General features: G+C 43.0%; 1 protein-coding gene across 1 annotated transcript in view; it reads right to left on the minus strand.

Annotated features, from left to right (window-relative positions):
• The window catches only part of nell3 (NELL (neural EGFL like) family member 3), a 51,124-nt gene extending 26,574 nt beyond the window's left edge, over positions 1–24,550 (minus strand). The window contains exons 1-2 of the mRNA XM_043690486.1: positions 24,291–24,550; positions 23,443–24,117 (exon numbers count right to left, since the gene is read on the minus strand). Coding sequence (XP_043546421.1) covers positions 23,443–24,097 — 655 coding nt within the window. The 5' untranslated portion in view covers positions 24,098–24,117; positions 24,291–24,550. The remainder of the gene's footprint in view (positions 1–23,442; positions 24,118–24,290) is intronic.
• Between the last annotated feature and the right edge of the window lie 286 nt (positions 24,551–24,836).

Consider the following 24,836-nt stretch of genomic DNA (forward strand, 5'->3'; position numbering starts at 1 on the left):
TGCTGCCTGAATTGCTGTGCTCTTCCAGCACCACTGATCCAGAATCTGGTTTCCAGCATCTGCAGTCATTGTTTTTACCTAATTCACCTAACCTGCACATCATTGGACTGTGGGAGGAAACCCATGCAGACACGGGAAGAATGTGCAAACTCCACACAGACAATTGCCCAAGGCAGGAATTGAACCCAGGTCCCTAGTGCTGTGAGGCAGCAGTGCTAACCACTGAGCTGCTGTGCTGCCCAATGTTGGGATTTCATTCTGAACATAACATAAAAACAGGAAGAATAGGACATAAAGATTTGAGCCTGCTCCATCATTCAATGAAATCATTGCTGGTCTGATCTACCTGATGACACTTTCCTGTCCATACCTCAAAACCTGTTAATCTATAGTTCAAGAATCTGTTTATCTCAGTAAATTCCCAGGAGACGTGAATCACTTTGGGTTAATTCAAAGACATTGAAGATCTGCTTGGGAGACTGAGCAAAATTGGGGTTTACAGATGTCAATATAAGTAGAAAAAGGAAAACTCTTTTCAGTTGTTGAAAGTGTAAGTTACCATGGGATAAAAAAAAAAGTGCTTACTGAGCATTGTGTTCTTCAAGCCTTGATACAGAGTTCTTTTATAGAACCTGAAATGCTGAAATGTCATACTTTCAACAAGAAGTCTGAACTATCCTTTAAATCATCAATTTCTAAAGCTATCAGAACAAAGGATTGACAATGTGCCAAGTACATTTCCCGCCATTCCCCCACTAAGTGAGACATTCTCTCAACACAAATCTTATCTGGCTCCTTCTCATAACTGCCCCTCATTCATCTCAACGCCATTGAATTTAGGTATAACTTGCTCAATACTTCCTTACAAAACAATCTCTTCATTCCACGAATCAACTTAGTGAATCTTCAACTGCCAAAGCAAATATAGCCTTCCTTAAACAAGGAAACCAAAATTTTATTCTATGCCTTGCAGTCCCTGACCCCATTAACACAGTTAAAAATCACACAACACCAGGTTATAGTCCAACAGGTTTAATTGGAAGCACACTAGCTTTCGGAGCGACGCTCCTTCATCAGGTGATTGCGGAGGGCTCGATCGTAACATTAGAATTTATAGCAAAAATTTGCAGTGTGATGTAACTGAAATTATACATTGAAAAATTGATTGTCTGTTAAGCCTTTCATCTGTTAGAATACAGTGATAGTTTCACTTCTTTCATGTGTAAATCACAAAACCCTTTTTTTTAAAAAGTTGCATTCTCGGGTTAGCTGTTAACAATGGTGATAGCTAGACAATATGTTGAAGGTGTTAGCCCCCTGTGTTCTCTGTCTATGACCTGAAGTTTAGATTGATTCCAATCTAAAAAGTGAAATAACAGAGTTTTACAATCATACCCATTAACACAGTTTCATACACAAAGTTACTACTTCCTACAGTAGTGTAGGAAGGCCCTGAGCTGGACTACACCAATCTTTAACAGGATGGAGAGTTGCTACATATCCATGCATCTATGTAGATGGCACAATACTGGTACCACCTTTCAATAGTTAAAATGTCTAAAATTTCATACTGCATTATATGATAGTCCTGTTATCAGGCCAATGTGCACATTATGTATTCAGTTAAATGGAGATGGTAAAAACAATGACTGCAGATGCTGGAAACCAGATTCTGGATTAGTGTTGCTGGAAGAGCACAGCAGTTCAGGCAGCATCCGAGGAGCAGCGAAATCGACGTTTCGGGCAAAAGCCCTTTATCTGGAGATGGTGTTTGGTTTGGATAGACCAGTGTTTAGAAGAGCAATGGTACCAACATTTTGGTTCCCAAAAAGACTCAGACATAGTGGAATTCTTACACTTATTTTAATAACATGCAGGAACTTCAGCTATCAGAATTGTTACAATTTCTGCAGTAACAAATAACTTTTTAAATAGAGGAATTCAAATTTTCTGCTGTCAGCTCAATGACAAATCAAGATTATGTTTGAGTAATTTTACCATCACAAATGACAATCTTAAAAAGACTACTGACTGAACATTATTTTATTTTCGTAGACGAATTGCACCTCAAGCAAATTAAGGAGATAATTGTTCCCCATTTCACTTCAAGCATAACCAAAAATCTTCCATTTTTGTTGTATTACACAGTTCTTCTCCAGCCAGGAAGCAACAAAAATTAATTGCCACTCCTCAGAGTTTCTGATCCCTGAACTTTCATGGAGTGGGTGACAATGTACACACTTAACTTTGGTCTCAGCTACGTGAATTTTCCAACCTCCTTTCAAAGTTCACCAACAGGGGCTTGGATATTTCTTTAGCCCTTGACGTTAATAGCAACTGCCAGTACCCCTTCAATAGATTAAACTTAGAAAGGAATGAGGCACCTCTACACCTATCAAGTATACATTTTAACTGTGGAATCAGGTACAAATCTGTCTTCATGAATGAATTTAACTTTCTATGATCTTCTGTAATAGTTTCTAAACCATGTCAAACCTAACACTATTGGTGTACTTCAGCTACTTTGACAAATGTGATATGGCTGTGAAAACAAGTTTCAGCAAATACCTTGTCAAACACCTGCAGCAACAAGGAAACTAATGACATTTTATGCCAGTTTTGGAATTTCCAGTTTGCAGTCTCCAGCTATCTCTTCTTTACCATATACATGCAATCCCTTTACACATCCATCCCCAACCAGGATGGTGTCAGGGCTCTCTGCTTCTTCCTGGAACAAAGGCCTGAACCATCCCCATCCACCACCACCCTCCTCCGCCTAGCTGAGCTGGTCCTCACTCTGAACAATTTCTCTTTAACTCCTCTCATTTTCTTCAGGTCAAAGGGGTGGCCATGGATACCTGTCTCTTTGTGGGGTATGTGGAACATTCCTTGTTCCAGTCCTATTCCACACCCACCCACAACTCCTTCTCCAGTATGTCGATGATATCATCGGTGCTGCCTCCCTCACAGGTTCAGAATTGTAAAGGGTGTATCAATTTTGCTTCCAATTTCCACATCGCCCTCACCTTAACCTGGTCCATCACTGACCCTACCCTTCCTCAACATCTTTTTCCATTTCTGGGGATAGACTGACTACCAATATCCACTACAAACCTAATGATTCCCACAGTTACCTGGAATATACATCTGTGCACCCTGCTTCCTGTAATGATTCCATTCCATTCTCTCAGTTCCTCCACCTCCGGTACATTTGTTCCGAGGATGCCAACTTCGACCAGGGAACCTCCCAAATGTCCACCTTCTTCCTCAGCTGAGGATTTCCCAGCACAGTTGTTGACTGAGCCCTCAACTGAACTGACCCATCTCCTGCACTTTGGCCCTCACTTTTCCCTCCCACAACAGCAATACGATCCCTCTTGTCCTCACCTACCATTCCACCAGCATCCACCTCCAGAAGATCATTAGCCACCATTTCTGTCACCTCCAATGAGATGCCACCACCAGACATTTATTTCCCTCGCCTCCCTTGTCTGCCTTCTTCACAGATCGTTCCCTGCAGGACACACTTCCTTCACCCTCAACACTCCCCCACAGCCTCACGGTACCTTCTGCTGATCATTCACTCCTCCATCCTCAATATCCAAGGGCCCAAACACACTTTCCAGGTGAAGCAGAACTCTACCAGTACTTCTCACAATCTAATCTACTGCATTCACTGCTCACAATGTGGTCTCCTCTACATTTGGGGAAACGAAGCATAGACTGTGTGACTGCAAAAATGTTCTACCTGCAAAAAGGCTTCCTGTCACTTTAACACTCTACCCTGTTCTCTAACCAACATCTGTCTCAGGCTTGCTGCAGTGCTCCCGCAAAGGTCAGCACAAGCTGGAAAAACAGCACCTCGTTTTCCACAAGGGGATCCTGTAGCCTCCTGGATTCAATATTGAGTTCAATAATTTTAGAGCTTGAGCTCTCCATGTACCTTCCCCAACCCCCACACACAACAGGCCTTGTTATCGTATAGTCTGCTATTACACACAACCCATCATTAGCCACTAACAGTCCATGTTAATAGTTATTCAGCTTCCTCGCCAGATCCTTTGTCTGTCCAACTGTTTTCTCTCTCTCTCTCTAGCCTCTATCCCTACCGGTTGTTTACTCCTTACCCCCTCCCCCTACACTATCTTCTACGTATAAACCAATGTTTTCCTGGCTACTATCAGCTCTAAGAAAGGGTCACCTGACCCAAAACTCTAACTCTGATTTCTCTCCACAGATGCTGCGAGACCTTCTGAGCTTTTCCAGCAATTTCGGTTTTTGATTTACAGCATCCACAGCTCTTTCGGCTGTTTCTTTAAGCCTGCCTTTAAAGCTTGGATTACTCTTTCCGCCAGGGTATTAGATGGATGGATGGATGGCTACTCGAATTCCTTGCTGGTAAACGATGGCCCATTATTTGTGATCAACCCTTCCGAGAATCTGTGTATTGTGAAAGATGTACACAGTTTTTCTATCATTCCCATGTTTGATGAATGAACCCTTCCCTGAAAGCTCGATTACATCCAGCCACTTTGAGTGGGCATCTACAATGCCTAAGAACGTTCAGCCAATGAAAGGAGCTGCACAGTCAACATGTAACCGAGTCCAGGGTTTACTCAGCCATTCCCACAAACGAGGGGGAGCTGCTAGCAGGAATTTTTATCTTTGTTGGCACTCTGGGCACTGCCCCAAAAATGCAGCTATGTCTGCATCCAACCCTGGCCATGAGACATAACTTGAGGCCAGCACCTTAATTTTGGAAACCCCTGGATGACCCTAGTGGAGTTCAGAGTTTCTGGTGGTGACCTTTGCTAGGAGAAAGTGAGGTCTGCAGATGCTGGAGATCAAAGTTGAAACTTTATTGCTGGAACAGCACAGCAGGCCAGGCAGCACCCAGGGAACAGGAGATTCGACGTTGCGGGCACAGGCCCTTCATCCTGAAGACGGGCCTGCGGCCGAAACTTCGAATCTCCTGATATTCCTGAAGAAGGGCCTGTGCCCGAAACGTCAAATCTCCTGTTCCCTGGATGCTGCCTGACCTGCTGTGCTGTTCCAGCAATAAAGTTTCAACCTTTGCTAGGGACAATCACTCCTTCTCCCATATTAGTATGCCATCCTCTACTGTGACCAGGTCTTTCCAGATCCAAAAATGTTTTAATTTTGGTTTTCTCCCATTACCGCCAGCTGTTTCAGTTTTGCCAGGACCAGATCTTTCTACGTCCAAAGTCTGTCCAGAACATTTAAAACCATTACGAACTCTTCCAGTGGCGATACCATCAGTGGTGATCTGCCAGTGGGAGGCAGCTCAATGTATCTGCATTTGTTACCTGGTTTCCTAGATGGTGTTGCAACTTGTAATTATATGTACTTAGAATTTGAGCCCAATGCTGAATTCAGCCTGAACTATGGGCAGCACTCCTTAAGTAGACCTAGTAGGAGTTTGTGGTGCATTAGCATTACACATTTACATCTGTAAATGTATTTTTGAAACTTCCTGACTCCAAATATGACCGCCAAACCTTCCTTCGCTATCTGGGCATATTTCTGCTCTGCCTTAGCCAAAGACCCAGATGCATATGCTACTGAGTGTTTCTCTCGATTGGGCACCTAACATTACCTCAATGCCATACGGGGAGGCACTGCATGTCAATACCAGATCTTGCTTGGGGTCATAGTGCCAACACCTTCAAGGATGATGGCTCTTTCTTCATTTTCCTGAAAGCCTGGGAAACATGACCATTTTCCAGGCTGACTCTTTAAGAGTTGATACAAAAGGTACCAGGATGGAGGCCAGTTTATGTATGAACTTTCCGTAATAATTCACCAACCCGAGGAAAGACCTAAGTTCCAGTAAAGACATGGGAGCCGGATGCCTTTGATGGCCCTCACTGTATCTTCCAATGGGTGTAACCCAATCTTGTTAACTCTGTAGCCCAAGTAGTTCATTTGGGGTGTCTGGAACGCACATTTTTCCCTTCTAAGACATACACCCATCCAGGAGAAACATCTAAGGACTATGATCAATTCTCTCAATGCTCCTCAGTGGTCTTCTCTGCTATTAGCACATCATCTAGATAAATGGCAACCTGGAGTTGACCTTGTAAAGTGTTCTCCATTGTCCGCCGAAGAATTGCACAGGCTAACAATACCCCACAAGGCAGTCTCGTATATTGGTACAAACCCTTATGGGTATTAAATGTAGCATACATCTAGGAATCCTCACCTAACTACAATTGCAAGTAAGGATGGCTCATGTCTGGCTTTGTGAAGGACAGTGCCGCCCCCCCCCCAGCTTTGTGTGTAAATTTTCTATTGGGTATTTATCCTGCTGCAAAAAACAGTTAACTGTTTGTTTATATTCCTCCAGTGATGAACCTACCAGATATTTATTGTGATTGGTTCTGATTTGGCTGTTGCTAAGCAATGTAACTAAGACAGCGCCTTATGTGGTGACATTATACAATCCTCACCGTACTCCTGCACTTCTGTACTTGAGTACATGTGACAATAAAATCTAAATATGTTCCACACCAAATGTAGTTGAATTTTCCATGGTGTGTACTCTCCTGGAGAGTGGCCTATAAGTCATCTTACTCAATTTCGGTCTTGTGAGACTCTTTTGCTGTCTTGAGTCCACATACCAGACTAAAATGGCTGGCCAGCCTGGATCCTGAAGAAAATGTTAACTGTTTGGCTGAGGCTTGGCTTTGTTTTGTTTTGGGGTTTTGCGGGGGGATAACCTCGAGACCCTCTGTTCAGGATACGTCCTGAGTGAGGCTATGTAATTGCCTTCACTCAAGTGGTGGTCCCCAAGATCAACTGGACAGGCTGTGGAGTGTCCACTTCCATTGGAACACTCTGCAATTTATATGCTCCACTTGCCACATTTTCCCACGCCAAGGCTAGTTGTAGTACCTCTTTGAAGTCCAGTTGGGCTTCAGCTAGTAGGTGCTTTTGCATGGTTACATCATTAATCCCACATACCAAACAATCTCTCTGCATCTCATTAAGGGTTAAACCAAAATCACATGCCTTAGCTAGACATCTTAATCTAGTCAAGTATCCAATATGGATTCCCCAGCTTCTTAAATTGCCAAGTGAACTGATAGTGTCTCAGAATTAAAAGGAAGCTTAGGGTTGTGATATTCCTTAATAAATCCATTAACATTTGAAAGAATTTAGTATCTGGTGCCTCAGAGAAAGTTAGCCTCCAAATAACTGAAAAGCTGTTGGCCCACTAGATGTCAGGAAAATTATTTATTACTTTCCACTTGCCCCAATGTCATTTGCCCAGAAAAAAAATCATACTTTCCACACTGGGCCCAGTCTTTGAGAGTAAGATTGAATAGGTCAAGCTTCCCAAATAATGGCAGGATGCCAGAAATGCTTACCCCCAACTCAAAGACAACTGTTGTGAGCAAATGGTTTCAGCAGCATGCTTTGCTCTTGTCACCACTCAAATAACTCCAGAGGCTGGAAACCAGTCACCAAGTCAGCCTTTATTTACACACTAAGTCTTAACACGGATCCAGCTCCCTTAGAGCTAGCTTGAAGAGTGAATAGCATGTCTGACATTCTTGTCCTTACTTGATTGAGGGGCCCCCTGATTGAGGTATTAATCTGGTCCAGTCAGAGAACTCATCTTCTATGAGGTCCACCTGACTCATTACAATCACTACACAGTGACCTCTGGTGGTAAACTTTGCTAGGACATTGCTCTGGCCACTACACATGATGAAGAAATACCTGTAAACTGTTCTTAATATTAAAAGCTCATAAGATATGGGAGCATAGTTAAGCTTTTCAGCCCATCGAGTCTGCTCCACCAATTGATCATGGCTGATATATTGCTCAACCCTATTCTCCTGCCATCTCTCCATACGAATCAAGAACTGATCTATCTCTGCCTTAAATACACTCAATGATTTGGCCTCCACAGCCCTCTGCAGCAATGAGTTCCACAGATTCACCACCCTCTGGCTAAAGAAATTCCTCCTTATCTCAGGTCTAAAGGGTCGTCCCTTCACTCTGAGGCTGTGCCCTCGCGTCCTAGACTCTCCTGCTAAGTGGAAATATCTTATCCACATCCAGTCTATCCAGACCTATCAGCATTCTATCAGCTCTCCCTTCATCCGTCTGGACTCCATAAATTTCACACCCAGAGTCCTCAATCGCTCTTCATATGACAAGTTCTTCATCCTCAGGATCATTTTTGTAAACCTTCTCTAGACCCCATCCTTCCTTAGATACGGGGCCCAAAACAGCTCACAAAATTGCAAATGAGTCTTTTACAATCTCAGAAGTCTTTTACAATCCTGCTCTAACCCTCTAGAAATAAATGGTCACATTGTATTTGCTTTCTTAACTTCCAAATGAACCTACACATTAACCTTCAGAGAAGAATCCTGAACTCGGACTCCCAAGTCATTTTGTGCTTCAGATTTTCAAAACCTATCCTCATATAGAAACTAGTCTATTTCTCCCATCTTCCTACTAAAGTGCATTACCTCACATTTTCCTACAATGCATTCCATCTGCTACTTTTTTTGCCCACTCTTCTTGCCTGTGCAATTCCTTCTGCCGCCTTGCTACTTTCTCAACTACCTGTTCCTCCATCTATCTTGCAACTGTTCTGTCTCGTTATGCTCAACTGCATTTTCTGTGATTACAGGCGCAGCTACAATCTTCACTCCTGCTAAATCATTTCTCAAGAGTAAATCAACTCCATGCAGAGGTAATTTCTTAACTAACCTGACTACAACTAGGCTAAACAACAAGGCACACTTGGATTAGACTTTACAGAATGGAATAGAATATTATATCCACCTATTCCATTTATAAACACTTTGGCTTTCACAGAATCACAGAGTTGTAATGGCACAAAAGGATGCTATTTGGCCCATCGTGCCTCTGCCAGCTCTTCAAAAGAGCATCATTACCTACTGTGAATCTCCTATTTTATCCCCACACCTCTTGTATTCTGTTTCTATCCAAATAATCACCCAATTCTCTCTTGAATGCCTCAGTTTAACAAGCCTCCATCACATGCCCAGGCAGTGCATTCCATACCCTAACAAACTATTCATTGTTTGAAAATATCTTCTTTCATTTGCACATTTTCAGTAAATCTATGCCCTCTTGTTCCTTCTACAAGTGTGAACAGCTTCTTCCTATCTACTCTAACAACACTCTCATGATTTTGACAAGCTCTGTTAGATCTCCTCTCAAGGAGAGATCCAAGGAGAACTATCCGAAATGTCTTAAGTCCATCTTCGTCAATGAAGTCTCTCATTCCAGAAAATATACTTGTAAGGTTTTTCTACACTCTCTTCAAAGCATTCAGATCTTTCTTATAATGTGTTCCCACAACTATACAAAATACTCCAGTTTGGGTCTAACAACTGTGTCATTCACATTCTATATTACCTCTTTGCCTTATACTCCATGTCACTATTAATAAAGCTGAGGACACTATGCTTTATTAACAGCTCTCTCCATCTCTCTCTCCACATTCAATGATCTGTACACATATATGTCAAGATCCCTCTACTCCTGCGCCGCTTTTAAAACTGTAGCCCTATTTTTCACTGTCTTTCACTCCTTTCTGCCAAGGTGCATTACTTCAGACTGTTCTGCATTGACTAACTGCCACCGATTCACTTCTGTAACTTGTCAACATCTTTTGGAGTTCCACACTGTCCTCCTCAAAGTTTACAATTATTGTAAAATTTGTCATCTGCAAACTTTGAAATTTTTGCTTGTACATCAAAATCCAGATCATTAACAATATACAGAAGCTCCTTGATTATCCAAACGAGACAGGAGGGAAGTATTTTGTTCAGATAACTGATTGCTTGGATAACTGATTGTTTGGATAACAGATAATGGTTTTACAGGACCTTGAGATCTTGTTCGGATTGTCGTCCTATTTCTGTAACAGTCGAAGCAAATACTCAGAGACACAGTATGGCTCTACCTTCTTTATCTTTATTCCAAGCCCTGGAGAGACAGCAATCGCCCATGTAGACAAAGACATGAGTTCAGGGTCTTCTTTCGAACAGATTCTTAAGGAATTATATAGTCACTTATAGGCAGCAGCATCCAAATAAGGCAACATCGATATTGATTGGGTAAGCATACAATCAGCAAGCATCAACAGTAAAGATTAAGCCATCTGGCATTACACAATGGATGTTCTTTACCTCGTTAAAACACTATCTTTGCCTCCAGCAGCTCATTGTTTACTGCAAGTTCTTATCTGGTCAAAGTCATGCTAGCTGAGCCTTTGTCAAGCAACCCTAAACTTAACTCTTTCCCTGTCTGCTCATACCTTATACACTTTCTCATTCCCTCCTTTTATCATTTCATGATAACCATCTTGATGACACTACCAGCTTTCATAAGCTAGTAGCAAGATGGCGCCGGATATGGTCAACTCCTTGCAAACTCCTGCGTGCAGATCTGAGTTTCTTATTTCCTCCAATTGTTCTACACTCTCTAAACTTAATAGCATGCTTTTAAAAATTACAAATAACTCTGTTTTATCTAAACTTACAGGTTTAAAGCTCCTCCAATCCTCAAAGCCAGCTTACTGGAAGAAGGCAGCAGACTATGTGGTGCCCACGACCCATCTGACCAGCCTGGAAAAAAGCCAGGCCTGCCGGAGGCAACCTACGCGTGCCCCAGACTTGGGGCCTGCCGGAAAATGGAGGACCCGAGATACTTCCCCAGGAAAGAGAACCGACACGAAACGCTTCCGGCCCCATAAGACACCTGCCTGACATGAAATCTATCAGAACTTACCTGGAGAGCAGCCCAAACACCTCTGTAAAAAACGTGGATGGACCTGAAGCAGCAAATCCATGGCAACTGAAACCAGGAACTAACTGGACAAATTGGAACACAAGCAGAAACTTACCTTCTCCACTGGGTCCTAAGCACACTCCCTCCGGTTAAAAAAAATACAGTAAATTACCTGCTACACTGGATCCTAAGCAGACCCTCTGCAAAAGTACACCTACCTGCTCCACAGGGTCTGAGGAAGGATCACTTAACTGGTAGCAGTCAGAATCCACTCCACCAAACCACTCAAATGTAAGAAACCTGTAAGGAAGCGGGGTAAGCGTTCTGGCCTGCTAGTAAGACTAAGTAGTCTAGGAAGAGCCCCCTTCTTAGCTTGCTCCGAGCAAATGTACAACCTCTGGAGAACAAGATGGACAAACTCAGATCAAGGCTCAGCGTCCGGCATGAAGTGCGGGACTGCTGCACACTCTGCTTCACAGAAACCTGGCTCAACCCATCGATTCCCGATTGCGTACTTTAGGCTGATGGTTTTTCTATCCATTGTATGGACTGCACAGCGTCCTCGGGTAAGACAAAGGGGTTTGCTTTTCAATCAACAACATGTGGTGCACGGACATTGCAACCCTGGGCAGCCATTGCTCCCCAAATGCCGCCCCTTCTATCTACCACAGGAATTTATTGCTGCTATGCTAACTGCTTTGTACACACCACCACAAGCAAAGGTTGCGGAAGCTCTGGATATGCTCTGCTCCACCACTAACACTCTGGAGATGGAATACCCCGAGGCCCTGTTTATTGTGACTGGCAACTTCAGTCAGGCGACTGACTGTGTGGAGTTTGCACATTCTCCCCGTGTCTGTGTGGGTTTCCTCCGGGTGCTCCAGTTTCCTGCCACAGTCCAAAAATGTGTGGGTTGGTGAATTGGCCATGCTAAATTGCCCGTAGTGTTAGGTGAAGGGGTCTGGGTGGGTTGCGCTTCGGCGGGGTCGGTGTGGACTTGTTGGGCCGAAGGGCCTGTTTCCTCACTGTAAGTAATCTAATATGTAAGGAAGGTGTTGCCCAAGTACCACCAGAACATTACCTGCCCCATCAGGGGCCCAAACATTTTAGGCCACTGCTACACCACTGTGAAAGATGCCCACAGCTCTGTCCCCCGCCCTCATTTCAGGAACTCTAACTACAATGCTGTGCTTCTCCCAGCTTACAGGCAAAAGCTCAAGCAGGAGAGCCCTTCGCAGATACATGTCCAGTGCTGGTCGGAGGAGGCAGAGGATCAACGCCAATGCTGTCTGGAATCGGCTGAGTGGGCCAAGTTCAAACAGTCCACAGGTACCTTGGACAAGTACGTGACCACCGTCACAGACTTTATCAGCAAGTGTGTGGAGGACTGCAGACCGAGGAAGTCAATCCGGGTGTTCCTCAACAGGAAAGTCTGGAGGAACCAGGACATACAGAACCTGCTAAAAACCAGGCGTGACGCCTTCAGATCAGGAGACCCACTCTAATATACAGAATCCAAGTATGACTTTCGCAGAGCCATTAAGACAGCCAAGGATCAAGACCGATCCAAACTAGAGACCCAGACAGACACCCGGCGACTATGGCAAGGGCTGAATGATATCACAGGTTCTAAAAAAGACAGTGCAAGATAGCAGACAATGACAAATCCTTCCCAGATCAACTCAACACCTTCTATGCTGCTTTGAGCAGAATTTCAGCGGAGAGGTAACACCTATCAACAAGTCCTGAAGAACCTATCCCAATAGTCACTGAGTCAGAGGTCGGATCAGTTTTCCTTCATGTGAATCCAAGGAAAGTGATGGGACCAGACGGAGTACTAGGCCGTGCATTCAGAGCATGCACAGATCAACTGGCAGAGGTTTTCTTGGACATCTTTAACCTCTCCCTGCGGCAGGTCACTGTCCTTGCCTGTTTCAAGAGGGCCAACATCAGCCCTGTGCAGCATGTCTCAATGACTACCGTCCAGTGACCCTAACTTCGGTTGTCATGATCGGCTTTGAAAGGCTGGTCAAGGCATTAATCAGCTCCAGCCTCCCCACTACTCTTGACCCACCCTAATTTGCCCATCGGACCAAAAGATCCACATCAGATGCCATATCACTTGTCCTTCATTCCTCCCTAGATCATCTTGACACCCCGTCCAGTGGCCCTAACTTCGGTTGTCATGATCGGCTTTGAAAGGCTGGTCAAGGCATTAATCAGCTCCTGCCTCCCCACTACTCTTGACCCACCCTAATTTGCCCATCGGACCAAAAGATCCACATCAGATGCCATATCACGTGTCCTTCATTCCTCCCTAGATCATCTTGACACCAAGAACAGCTAGATAAGAATCCTACTCATTGACTACAGTTCAGCCTTTAACACTATTACCCGCTTGCGACTGATTCAAAAACTTAGTAATTTCAGAAAAGCCCCATTCTCTGCAGCTGGATCCTCAGTTTTCTGACCCACATGCCACAATCAGTGAAGATTGGGGACAATATTTCATCATCACTAACACTCAACACTAGAACACCCCAGGGATGCATTCTGTACTCCTACTGTACTCACTGTATATCCATGACTGCATCGTCAAATACCGGACTAATGCCATTTACAAGTTCGTTGATGACACCACCATAGTCAGTCGAATCTCAGATGGCGACGAAACAGACTACAGATGGGAGGTGGAAAAATGGTGCACTGAACAACCTAGCTCTCAATGCCAGCAAAACCAAGGAACTCATTATTGACTTTCAGCGGGATGTTATTCATGCCCCCCTACACATTAACAGCACAGAAGTGGAACGAGTGGAGAGTGTCAAGCTCCTGGGACTGGTCATCCACAACAAGCTTTCTTTGACTCTTCATGTGGACGCACTGGTTATAAAGGCCCAACACCCTCTCTTCTTCCTCAGACAGCTGAGGATATTTGGCAAGATGACAAGTACCCTTACCAACATTTTAGGTGTGCCATCGCGAGCATTCTGTCTGGATGTATCACTACCTGGTATGGCAACTGTACCATTCAAGATTGGAGACGATTGCAGAGAGTGGTGAACTCAGCCCGAACAATCACAAAGGCCAACCTCCCATCTACAGAATCCATCTACCAGGCCCACTGTCAAGGAAAGGCCGCCAGCATTCGCAAAGATCCATCCCACCCTGGCAATGCTTTTCTATGACCTTTACCATCGGGGAGAACCTACAGAAGCCTGGACACATGCACCAGCCGGTTTTGCAACAGTTTCTACCCTACTGTTGTTAGGATACTGAATGGACTCACAAACTCTTAACATTCGCCTGTACCTGTGTTTATGTTTTTGCCACTGTTTACCTATTATTTACTATCTATGCTACTTAACTATGTGATTTACCTGTATTGCTCGCAAGACAAAGCATTTCACTGTGCCTCGGTACACCTGACAATAAATTCAATTCAATTCAATTAAGACTCTGACAGCCAGTATTTAAGCACGTTATTGACATACAGCATAAAATGATTATAGCAACAAAAATTAGTAGTCCATGCAGTAGGTGAGATCTGCAGTATCCTCCCATATGGAAAAAAAGTTTACCAGTAATGTTTTTAAATCCACAGTCATTTGTGATCACTCCACACCCTCCAAGTTGAGTGGAAATGGGCCAGTTATCCAAGCTCTCCTTCATTAAAGTCCAACCTGAAAACAAAATCCAGTCTGTCCTTGCACACCATTCCATGGCGAAATCTGAATTCTTGGATAAGGGCAGTTAAATACTTAACAAAACTGACAAGATTTCCATCCTTGCAGAGATGCTTCAGATGGAGGATACCAGCACATCTGAGCGTGCAGTGCAGGAGCTGCGAGTGCAGGAGAAGTGAATGCAGTATTCTTTGCTTCTTCTGCTCCCACTCTGCTGTCAAATGTAACAAAGCTAACTGGCTGTTGTGATGTTAGCTTGATCAGTGAACTTTCATACCCTTTAAATGATGAAAAGAGATGGTAAAGCTCATGTGGTTTAATGTCCATCGGAAGGCAACGGACAAAAGGCATACAGCCCTCCTCTTCACTGTTGTTCACTTCTTCATTTTTTTGTGCTCATGACTGGGGAGCTGATTGAATCCGTTGGATCAAGTTGTGGAGGGGTGGGTGGTGGTCCGAAGGTGTGCTTTACCTGTAAATGGAGAAACTCAAGAGACCATGTTAGCTGCTGAAAGTATTTTTGCATTTCCTCTGCCATTCCTTCCTTGCCAAGGTAGTTATCAGTACGAAGACAGTCACCCATTTAGCTACACTAAATTGTGTCTGCCTATTTTAACATTCTCAGTCATCTTGAAGTCTGTTACTCTGTTCACTACTTATGACATTATCAAGTTTTATACAGTCCACAACTTCTAAATTGTACTGCCTAAATAATTCAGTCATTTATAAACAACAATCAATGGTCCTAAAATCATACCCTCAGAGGACCTCATTCAGGTTATTTAAAAAATTATGTTCCTTTAACATATTAATACTTGGATAATGTAAAGCTGTCAGGAAAACTATTTCAAAAATCTGGAACAGCAAGAAAACAACAAAATGTTTCCTGTGCTTTAGCAATTGAAGAGGCAGTTTCAGTTCAGATTTAAATCTCAAATATTCGCGGGAAACAAATGCTGAATATTTTAAAATATGTTCTCCAAATGAAACTTGCCAAATAAAACAATGGGAATTACTGTGGCAACTTTGGTATAGATCAACATTCTTTGCATTTGCAATATGACGGGGGTCAATGAAGTCTTAACTATAGTTAACAGAACTTAAACAGCTCAGTCTCAAGTTCTAATATTCTCTAAAATTTTAACAAAACAAAATTAAAATACATTCTTCTTTTTGTGAATATACTGCATTAATAAAAACAGCAAAGATATGTTAATACAAAGCTCTCATCTGGCTAAAGCATGACTACTGACACAATTGTTTTTTTTAAACAGGTATTGTAGAATTTCAAACAGATCAGGGTCAAGGTCCTCAACCAATTTGTTTAAGGTTACAAGTTAAAAGGACATAATATTGTATAATATTAATGTAAAAACAAAATATGCCCCATTACATAGCACACAACACATTAAATTGAGATCCTGATTCAAATAAGGCAAAACAGTTACTTTTCTGAACCAGTATTTTAACAAACCAATATATTTAAATGTCAAACATTTCCAGTATGGCATACTGAAACTTCCTCTTTTGACCAAAGTTTTAGTACAACATTAATTTCTCTTCTTTTTTGCATCCTCGCGATGAAATTACACTTTTATAAAAAGAGCAGCAGACCAATGGTGCCGCAGTCCATGCCACTTCCCTTCCCCCCCCCCCGCCTCCCCCCGAAGAGGGACTCACCAAGTCAAGTCCACAGCCAAGAAACTGAGACTCCCACAATAAAAAATTGAACAAAGCTTCCCCGGTAGTTACTTCACTGTCAGGATCCGGGCTTTCTCCCCCTTTTCCCAGTGTTGCCATGTTATCCTAAAAGTACTTCTAAGGGGAGGTGTGGGGGGTAAAGGTGATAACTTTAAAAAGTACCAAATTTTGTTTATTTTTTTTATGCTCCTGAGCCTCAAAACTTATGTCTGTAGGACTCCAAAACTCCTTTTTCTAGGGGACTTTAACCGCCTTTCACCGAGAGTACTTTAACCCCTTTTAACCGTGGGGACTCGAACTCCTTTTCTTACTCTATATGTCTGGGGATTTGAACGCCAATTGAACCCAGGGGACTTGAACCCCAATTAAACCCAAGGACTTTAACCTCCTTTTAAAACCCAGGGGACTCAAACCCCAATTAAAAACCAGGGGACTTGAACCTCTGTTTGTCAGCAAGTTTATGAAACTGTGACTCTCGATTGAACTAATTACTGTTCGAGGAGTCCATAGAATGGAAAGCGATTGAACAAGAGGGCCATTTTTGACACACAGGAATAGCGAGAGGGATCGAGGTTTAAAATCTTACCTTGTGGGCCCGTCTGTCTCAAGATACCAGCATTTTGGATAATCGCTGACACTGCCCAATTGTAACTATTCATTTGGTCCTACCTGGCTCGCCAATATTGTCGTCCCGTTTCCATATCCCCATATCAGTCAAAGCAAACATTCAGAGACACAGTATGGCTCTACCCTCTTTACTTTTATTCCAAGCCATGGAGAGACAGCGATCGCCCATGTACACAAAGACGTGAGTCCTCAGTCTTCTCTCAAACCACAGATTCTTAAGGAATTATATAGTCACTTACAGGCAGTAGCATCCAAATATGGCAACATCTATAATGATTAGGTGACCGGTACAATCAGTGAGCATCAACAGTAAAGATTAAGCCACCTGGCATTGCACAATGGATGTTCTTCACCTCACTAAACCACTACTCTTGCCTCTAGCACCTCATTGTTTGATGCAAGTTCCTATCTGGTCGAAGTCATACTAACTGAGCCTTTGTCAAGCAACCCTAAACTTTACACTTTCCCCACCTGCTCATACCTTACACACATTTTCAGGATAATCAGAAATTCGGATAATTGATGTTTGAAGAACTGAGGTTGTTCCATATCAGGAAAAACAAGGATCTCAATACTGTTCCTTGGGGAATGCCACTACAAGCCTTCCTTCAGCTTGAAAAATATCCATTGATCATAACGCTGTTTCCAATCACTCAGCCAATTTTGTTTCCATGTTGTTACTGTCCCTTGTAATATCATGAACTATAACTGTGCTCACAAATCCAGCGTGTGGCAAATGAACTGTCTGGAAGGAAACCAGGTACCTTCTCCAGTAAGAGTTTGAGTAACTCCTGTATCTCTTGATATTCATGATGTGGAGGAGCCAGTGCTGGACTGAGGTGGACAAAGGTAAAAATCACACAACAACAGGTTATAGTCCAACAGGTTTAATTGGAAGCACTAGCTTTCATAGCGTTGCTCCTTCATCAGGTGGTTATAACAGCGCTCCGAAAGCTAGTGCTTCCAAATAAACCCGTTGGACTATCACCTGTTGTTGTGTGATTTTTAACCTTGTCTCTTGGCATTGTTATAGGTTTGGATACTTTATTTGAAGAATATTTTTATCCATGTGTGTGTGTGTATATTTTATATGGCAAATGCTTTATTCTCTTTAGACAAAACCCCTCATTGCTCTCATCTAATCTATGCATTTCTTCTGTAATCACAGCGGTGTTTACCTCCTAGTTGTAGTTAAATACAGAATATAGAACAGTACAGAGCAGAAACATGCCCTTCAGCTCAACATGTCTGCACTGACCATGGTGCAATTCTAAACTAATCCCATCTACCAGCACACGATCCACATCCCTCTTTACCATCTGTCTACATGCCTCTTAAACACTGCTATTAAACCTGCTTCTACCACCTCCCCAAGCAGTGTATTCCAAGCTCTCTGTGTAAAAAACATTCCAAGCACATCTCCTTTAAACTTTTCCCCTCCCACCTTAAACCAACTAGTACCTGACATTTCCACTTTGGGAAGAAGACTCTGACTATCTATCCAATCACACCTCTCACAATTTTATTTCCTTCCATCAGGTCACCACTCAGCCTGTAATACTCTTGTGAAAACAATCGACGTTTGTCTCCTTATAGCTTATATAGTCAATCCAGGCAACATCCTAGTAAACCTCTTTTGCACCTTCTCCGAAGTCTCCAAATCTTTCCAAACATGTGGCAACCAGAAGTGAAGATAATAATCTAAATATGGCCTAAATAAGGCTTTGTAAAATTGCAACGTGACTTCCCACCTTTCATACTCAATGCCCTGACCAATGAAGCCAAGCATGTGGTATGCCTTCTTTGCCACCTTATCCACTTGTGTTGTCACTTTCAGTGAGCTACGGACCTGCACACCAAGACCCCTCTGTATAGCAATGCTCCTGAGAGGCCTGACATTTACCGTATACCTTCCTCTTACATTTGACCTCCCAAAATGCATTGTCCACTTGACCAAATTAAACTCCATCTGCCATTTCTCCCCTTAACTTTCCAACTGATCTATATCCTAACTATGCTTTGGTAACCTTCCACATTATTCACAACTCCACCAATTTTTGTATCATCTGCAAACTTCCTAATCAAATGTTTGGCTCAAAAGGTGACTTCCAGTAGATCACAGCCAGGGAGTTGCTCTACTACTTATGAAAAACTGAACCAGAAGGCTTCCTCATCCTATTACTCAAATTTTGGTAGTGTCTGTGTAAACATAAACATTGCCTTCCTGCAATTCAAATTATGCCTCAGACTCACATTCGACAAGGTGCCACACAAAAGGCTGTGCATAAGACAAAAGGTGCACGGCGTTACGGATAATGTATTAGCATGGATAGAAGATTGGTTAACTAACAGGAAGCAAAGAGTGGGTTAAAGGAGTGCTTTCAGTGATGATCAGTGACTAGTGATGTGCCTCAGAGATCAGTGTTGAGACCACAATTGTTTACAATTTACATAGGTGATTTGGGGACCACATGTAGTGTGTCAGAGTTTGCGGATGACACGAAGAAGCGTGGTACAGCAAAGTGTACAGAGGATTCTGAAAGTTTGTAGAGGGATATAGATAGTTTAAATGAGTGGGCACAGGTCTGGCAGGTGGAGTACAATGTTAATAAATGTGAAGTCATCCATTTTGGTATGAATAACAGTAAAAAGGACTATTATTTGAACGGTAAAAAAATTGCAGCACGCTACTGTGCAGAGGGACCTGGGTGTCTTTGTGTATGAATCATAGAAGGTTGGTTTGCAGGTGGAATAGGTAATGAAGGCAAATGGAATTTTGTCCTTCATTGCTAGGGGATTGAGTTTAAGCGCAGAGAGGTTAAGTTACAGCTTGTTGGTGAGGCCACACACAGAGTACTGCATGCAGTTTCGATCTCCTTACTTGAGAAAGGATGAACTGGCTCTGGAGGGAGTGCAAACGAAATTCACTTGGTTGTTTCTGGAGTTGTGAGGGTAGGCTTACGAGGAGAGACTGAGTAAACTGTGATTGTATTCATTGGAATTTAGATGAATGAGGGGGTATCTTATAGAAACAAAAATTTTTTAGATTACATTACAGAAACAGGCCCTTCGGCCCAACAAGTCCACACCGACCCACCAAAGCGCAACCCACCCCTACATCTGCCCCTTACCTAACACTACGGGCAATTTAGCAAGGCCAATTCACCTGACCTGCACATCTTTGGATAGTGGGAGGAAACCGGAGCACCCGGAGGAAACCCACGCAGACACGGGGAGAACGTGCAAACTCCACACAGTCAGTCGCCTGAGGCGGGAATTGAACCCGGGTCTCTGGCGCTGCGAGGCAGCAGTGCTAACCACTGTGCCACCGTGCCGCCCACGAATTTATGAAGGAAATAGATAAGATAAAAGCAGGGAGGATCTTTCTATTGGCAGGTTAAACTAGAACAAGAGTGCACAGCCTGAAAATTAGGGGGAGCAGATTTGGGACTGAATCGAGGAAAAACTTCTTCTTCCAAAGCGGTGTAAATCTGTGGAATTCCCTGCCCAGTGAAGTAATTGAGGCTTCCTCATTGAACGTTTTTAAAGTGAAGATAGATAATTTTTTGAATTGTAATAGCATTAAGGGTTATATTGAGAGGGTGGGTAAGTGGAGCTGAGGCCACAAAAAGATCAGCCATGATCTAATTTGAATGGGAGAGCAGGCTCAAATCGCCTGATGGCCTACTCCTGATCCTAGTTCTTATGTTCTCCCCACCATAACCTGCACCAGCATCTGATATCTCATGTTTAAACTGCATTTAAGCTTATATCCGTATTTCCTCACTAATGTCTTTGCATTTCTCATTATAGTTTCCCAGGTCCTTTCTTTTCATTTCCATTTCCATTCCCTCTGCTCTTCCCTTTGGAATTCCATTTTTTTTCCTCCTCATACTCAAGCTACATTGACCTTAACAGAATAACACCTGATTCCAATGTTTCACTACCTAGAGTACCTGATCACTTTGCACTTCTTCTAAACCCAAGTGCCATACCAGTACAGGTGCACAATCTTTTATCCAAAATGCTCCGGACCAGCTGGTTTTCAGAATTCAGATTTTTCAAATTTCAGAATAAGTGATAGTTTGATGGTGAAATTTTTTAAAATCTTACCGAATAGCAGACGCACTGAGTGAATCAGGCCCTGAAACAGAATTGAAGTCTGCCAGTGCTGAGCCACGCCCCCACATGCCGCATCTGAGTGACACGCATCGTGTGGTTGTGGAATTGGGTTAACTGTTTGCACGCCAAACAACCTTGTTAATGAGAAAAAAACTTCACAAAAAAACTTCAGATTTCAGAACTTTTCGGACTTTGGGATTTCAGATAAAGGGTTGTCTACCTGCATCTCACAATGGATCGGCCTTCTTAACAATGCCACCTCCAGTTTACAAACAATTCATTCAACATAGGCTTTGAAACTTCCCTTAAGACTGTCAGGGACAGTTCTGCTACCTGCAGGAAATGCTTTGCCTTTTAGTGTGGCATGTCTTAAATGCAGTCCAGGACCTGGCATTTTCCTTCATTGTAATATTTACCAAAACCACACTCAAATTCTTGATACTTCTGTGGACTGTCAGTCAATAAAATATTGTGAGAACCAATTTGAATTTTAAAAAAATTCAGAGAAATCAGACAGAACCAAAGGCTGATTTCAGTCACAGAATCATATTTGTTGTGATTGGAACCACTTGTGTGCAACATTAGCTGATCCTCCTTTGAAACAACATTTGCAATAAAACAAGATGACAGCAGAGAACGGTGAAAAGTTTGGTTGGTGATCCATGCCATTTGTACACTGCACAACATCCCCATTTCACTGGGCTACAACAGGCCAGTTTTTGTCTACTGCTACACGTGACTGTTGGCAGTGAGAAATGTTTCTGAGGGAGGGTTACCGGATCCAAAGCTTTAACTCTGATTTCTCTTCACAGATGCTGCCAGATCTGCTGAGCTTTTCCAGCTTATAACATCCACAGTTCTGAGAGACAGTATATAGTGTCTACAAACTTTCTCTGCACCTCCTCACATTACTACTGTTTCTGAAGGCCATGTAAGGAAGGAAGATCTCAGAACGCAGTAGCAAATGACCTGGTATTCTCCAAGTCAACAAAAACTTAGTATAGCTGTGGAAGTGCCACTCATGCATAATAGAAGTCGTATCCCCTACACCTCCCCAAACCCAACCCAAAGAAAACCGTGTTGAGGAATTAACTGAGTACTGTAAATCCCACATCCCATAATCTCAATATACATAATTGTGCTCCTTATGAACAAAAGGATGGGCATAAGAAGCTGACCATTACACTGAATATGTCACCAGATACGGAACTGGTTGCACAGCTTAAACCTGAATTATAAATCTTTCTTATTTGAATCACAGCACTCGTGCCGGATAAGTTCCAGAAGGTCCGTAAAACATGGTTTATATTAACAATCATGAAAACATGAAAAGAAAAGATTTGGCATAGACCTTTTACCATACCCAATGCAGACAGATAATATGAAAACTAATACAATATAAGAGCTGTTGAAACTGTCAGAGAAGCATAAATTGTACAGATGATGCAATTTTGTTCTCAGCTATTGTAAATAACTATTTCAATAAAGTTTTCCAACAGAAGGAAAGCAAACAGTTAAGGGTAAATAATAGAGGCTAGAAAATGATCTGGATATTTTGATGTTTCATTTGATTTGTCATAGGGAGGAGAGGGAAGGCAAAACTGCAGAATGTTTGTCAGGAGATGAAGTAGGTCAGGTGAAGTGTGTGATAAAGTGGATTGTGTACAGCCTGCGGAAGGACTAGTTTGATGACCCTTCTCCCATTCCCTGCTTTATTATCCAAGCAATAAACTGAGAAGGCAATTGTTTTGCGCTGCATTGCAAGGCCCAGGCCCTAATTAAATTCAGGTCAAGGAACAAACCATAATGGTAAAGTTCAGGTGACTCCTGCTTGAACCCTGAGCCCAGATGCTATGCAGGAGAATACAGCCTAATCGGAGGTTGTTATTTCTGCTGCTTCAGTAAGGTCCTGGTCTGAGTCTAAAATGCCCTAAAGTTAGACTTAGCACCATCTGGAGCTTGATGAAAGAGTGGGTTTAAAATGTGCTCAGACTCTCTGTGGGGTACACTAAGCACTTCATAAAGTTAGCATTCAGTCCTTGAAATATGACATAAGGGAAATAATGCATCTTTCGTGAAATCTTTTAAGTATATTTTCTTCTCTGTTAAAAGGGAACAAAATAAATATGTCTGATTGCACTCACCACTCTCCTTTGCAGCTAAAATGTTTGCATCATTTTCAAAGCTGTTGATATACTTTCACTGTTATGTGAAATAATATTTTAATGACAGTTGAAAAACTAACATGCTCATAATTGTGTCATGCTCCATCACTCAAAACAGATTGTCTGGTAGCTCTTGCTATTGGTGGCAGAGGGCCAATTGAATCCTATCCAGGAATTTGACGAAGAATATAACTTCAAAAGATCACTCTTTGTGGCTGTAAGGCACTTTTTGAGATCGTGAGGGCCACCGCATTATTAAGATTTTCTTTAATGGGCAATGTTTTCTTTATTTCATAACATTTTTAAAATCAGTAAGCATGAATTCCATCAGGTTTTACCTGGCTTTATGTCACATGTTAGCTGAACTCCCAAAGCTGCTCCTCCAAGCTCTGTGGTTGAATAGCTGAGGTCAGGAATTTCTCCAACGTACTGAGCGGCTCGGTCAGGCATGTGCACGGGGCTGGACTGCCCAAGAACTTCTGCCTCTACTTGAACCGGACCAGGAGGACAGTACCCTCCACCTCCAGCACATTGAGCTCGGCCTTTGGGCTTCAGGCGGCTCCTCAGGGGTAACCTGCACTCGATGCCTCTGCATTCCTTCGTCTCGTTGGAGGTGGGCGGTCTGCCCGGGCACTCTCCCCCCGGGCAAAGCCCCCCGTTGGCAGGAGGAGGGTCGCCGGCGCTCTCCTGCTTTCTCACGGCATGGCTGATGATGTTGGGGTCGGTGGGGGGTCTGGAAGCTGGCGTCCCTCCGCCGCCCGTTCTCTGGTAGCCCCTGGACGCCAGGCTCCCCCTGTCCTGAATGTTGGCCGAGTTGCCCCGGGATGGTCTGAATGATCTGCCCTGGCAGTGAGCCCCGGGGCACGGCCAGCCCCGCTCAGAGCTAGCACCTCTGTAGCAGTAGAAACCCCGGCATATCTCCGGGGTGGAACCTTGACTGGGTCCCAGAGTGAGCCCCGTTAGTAGCAACAGGAGTGGCAACGCTGAAACCATGCTTCACAAACCTCTATTATCTGAGAAAACATGAGGGAAAAAATTATAATTAATGAAAAAAATCCACAAACCAACCGCCAGGTTTAATTATAACTAACATATAATTGTGTGGAGAGTATCCCTTCATTGACATGAATGACATGGGAACCTACATCTCAAGATTAAGAATGAAAAAGTAGCACAGAAATTTTACCTCAGGGAGTGGATGTGTCTGTCAGCTTCCGAGCAATGGTTCTAAACCAAGTTTCTCCCCAAGAGTTTATAATCACCCGGCCAGCCCCCTCCTCAGCCTGAGAGTGAATGGGAAATGTGCATGCCAGAAACTTAATGAGTGCTGTTCAGGCTTTTGACCGCCACGTCGTATCCCTTGCAGGTAATGTTCTTCTCAAGTTTCAAATCAAAACACTGTTTCTCCTTGTTTGTGTTATCCTGCCCACCAATTCCGGAAGTACCACTGACCGGAACCCTCTGACAGGGCGGTAAAAGCCGGTCATTAAAAAGGACATTTCCAGATTGTGGGAATGAAGTGTTCCTCGAAGAGAAGTTAATTTGTTGAAAGATTTGAACAATCTGTCTGTTGTTACAAACAGAGTGATTGATCATTGTTTTACAGACAACAAGTTCAACAATCCCAATCTCATATAAATACATCTGCTTCCATATTGAGTGCTCAGGCATGCTTTTATTTTCACAGGGAAGGTTTTATTTTCATCTTTCGTCCGGTCATATACCTTAATAC

The sequence above is a fragment of the Chiloscyllium plagiosum genome, chromosome 5, assembly GCF_004010195.1.
Source record: "Chiloscyllium plagiosum isolate BGI_BamShark_2017 chromosome 5, ASM401019v2, whole genome shotgun sequence".
In the NCBI taxonomy this organism is placed as follows: domain Eukaryota; kingdom Metazoa; phylum Chordata; class Chondrichthyes; order Orectolobiformes; family Hemiscylliidae; genus Chiloscyllium; species Chiloscyllium plagiosum.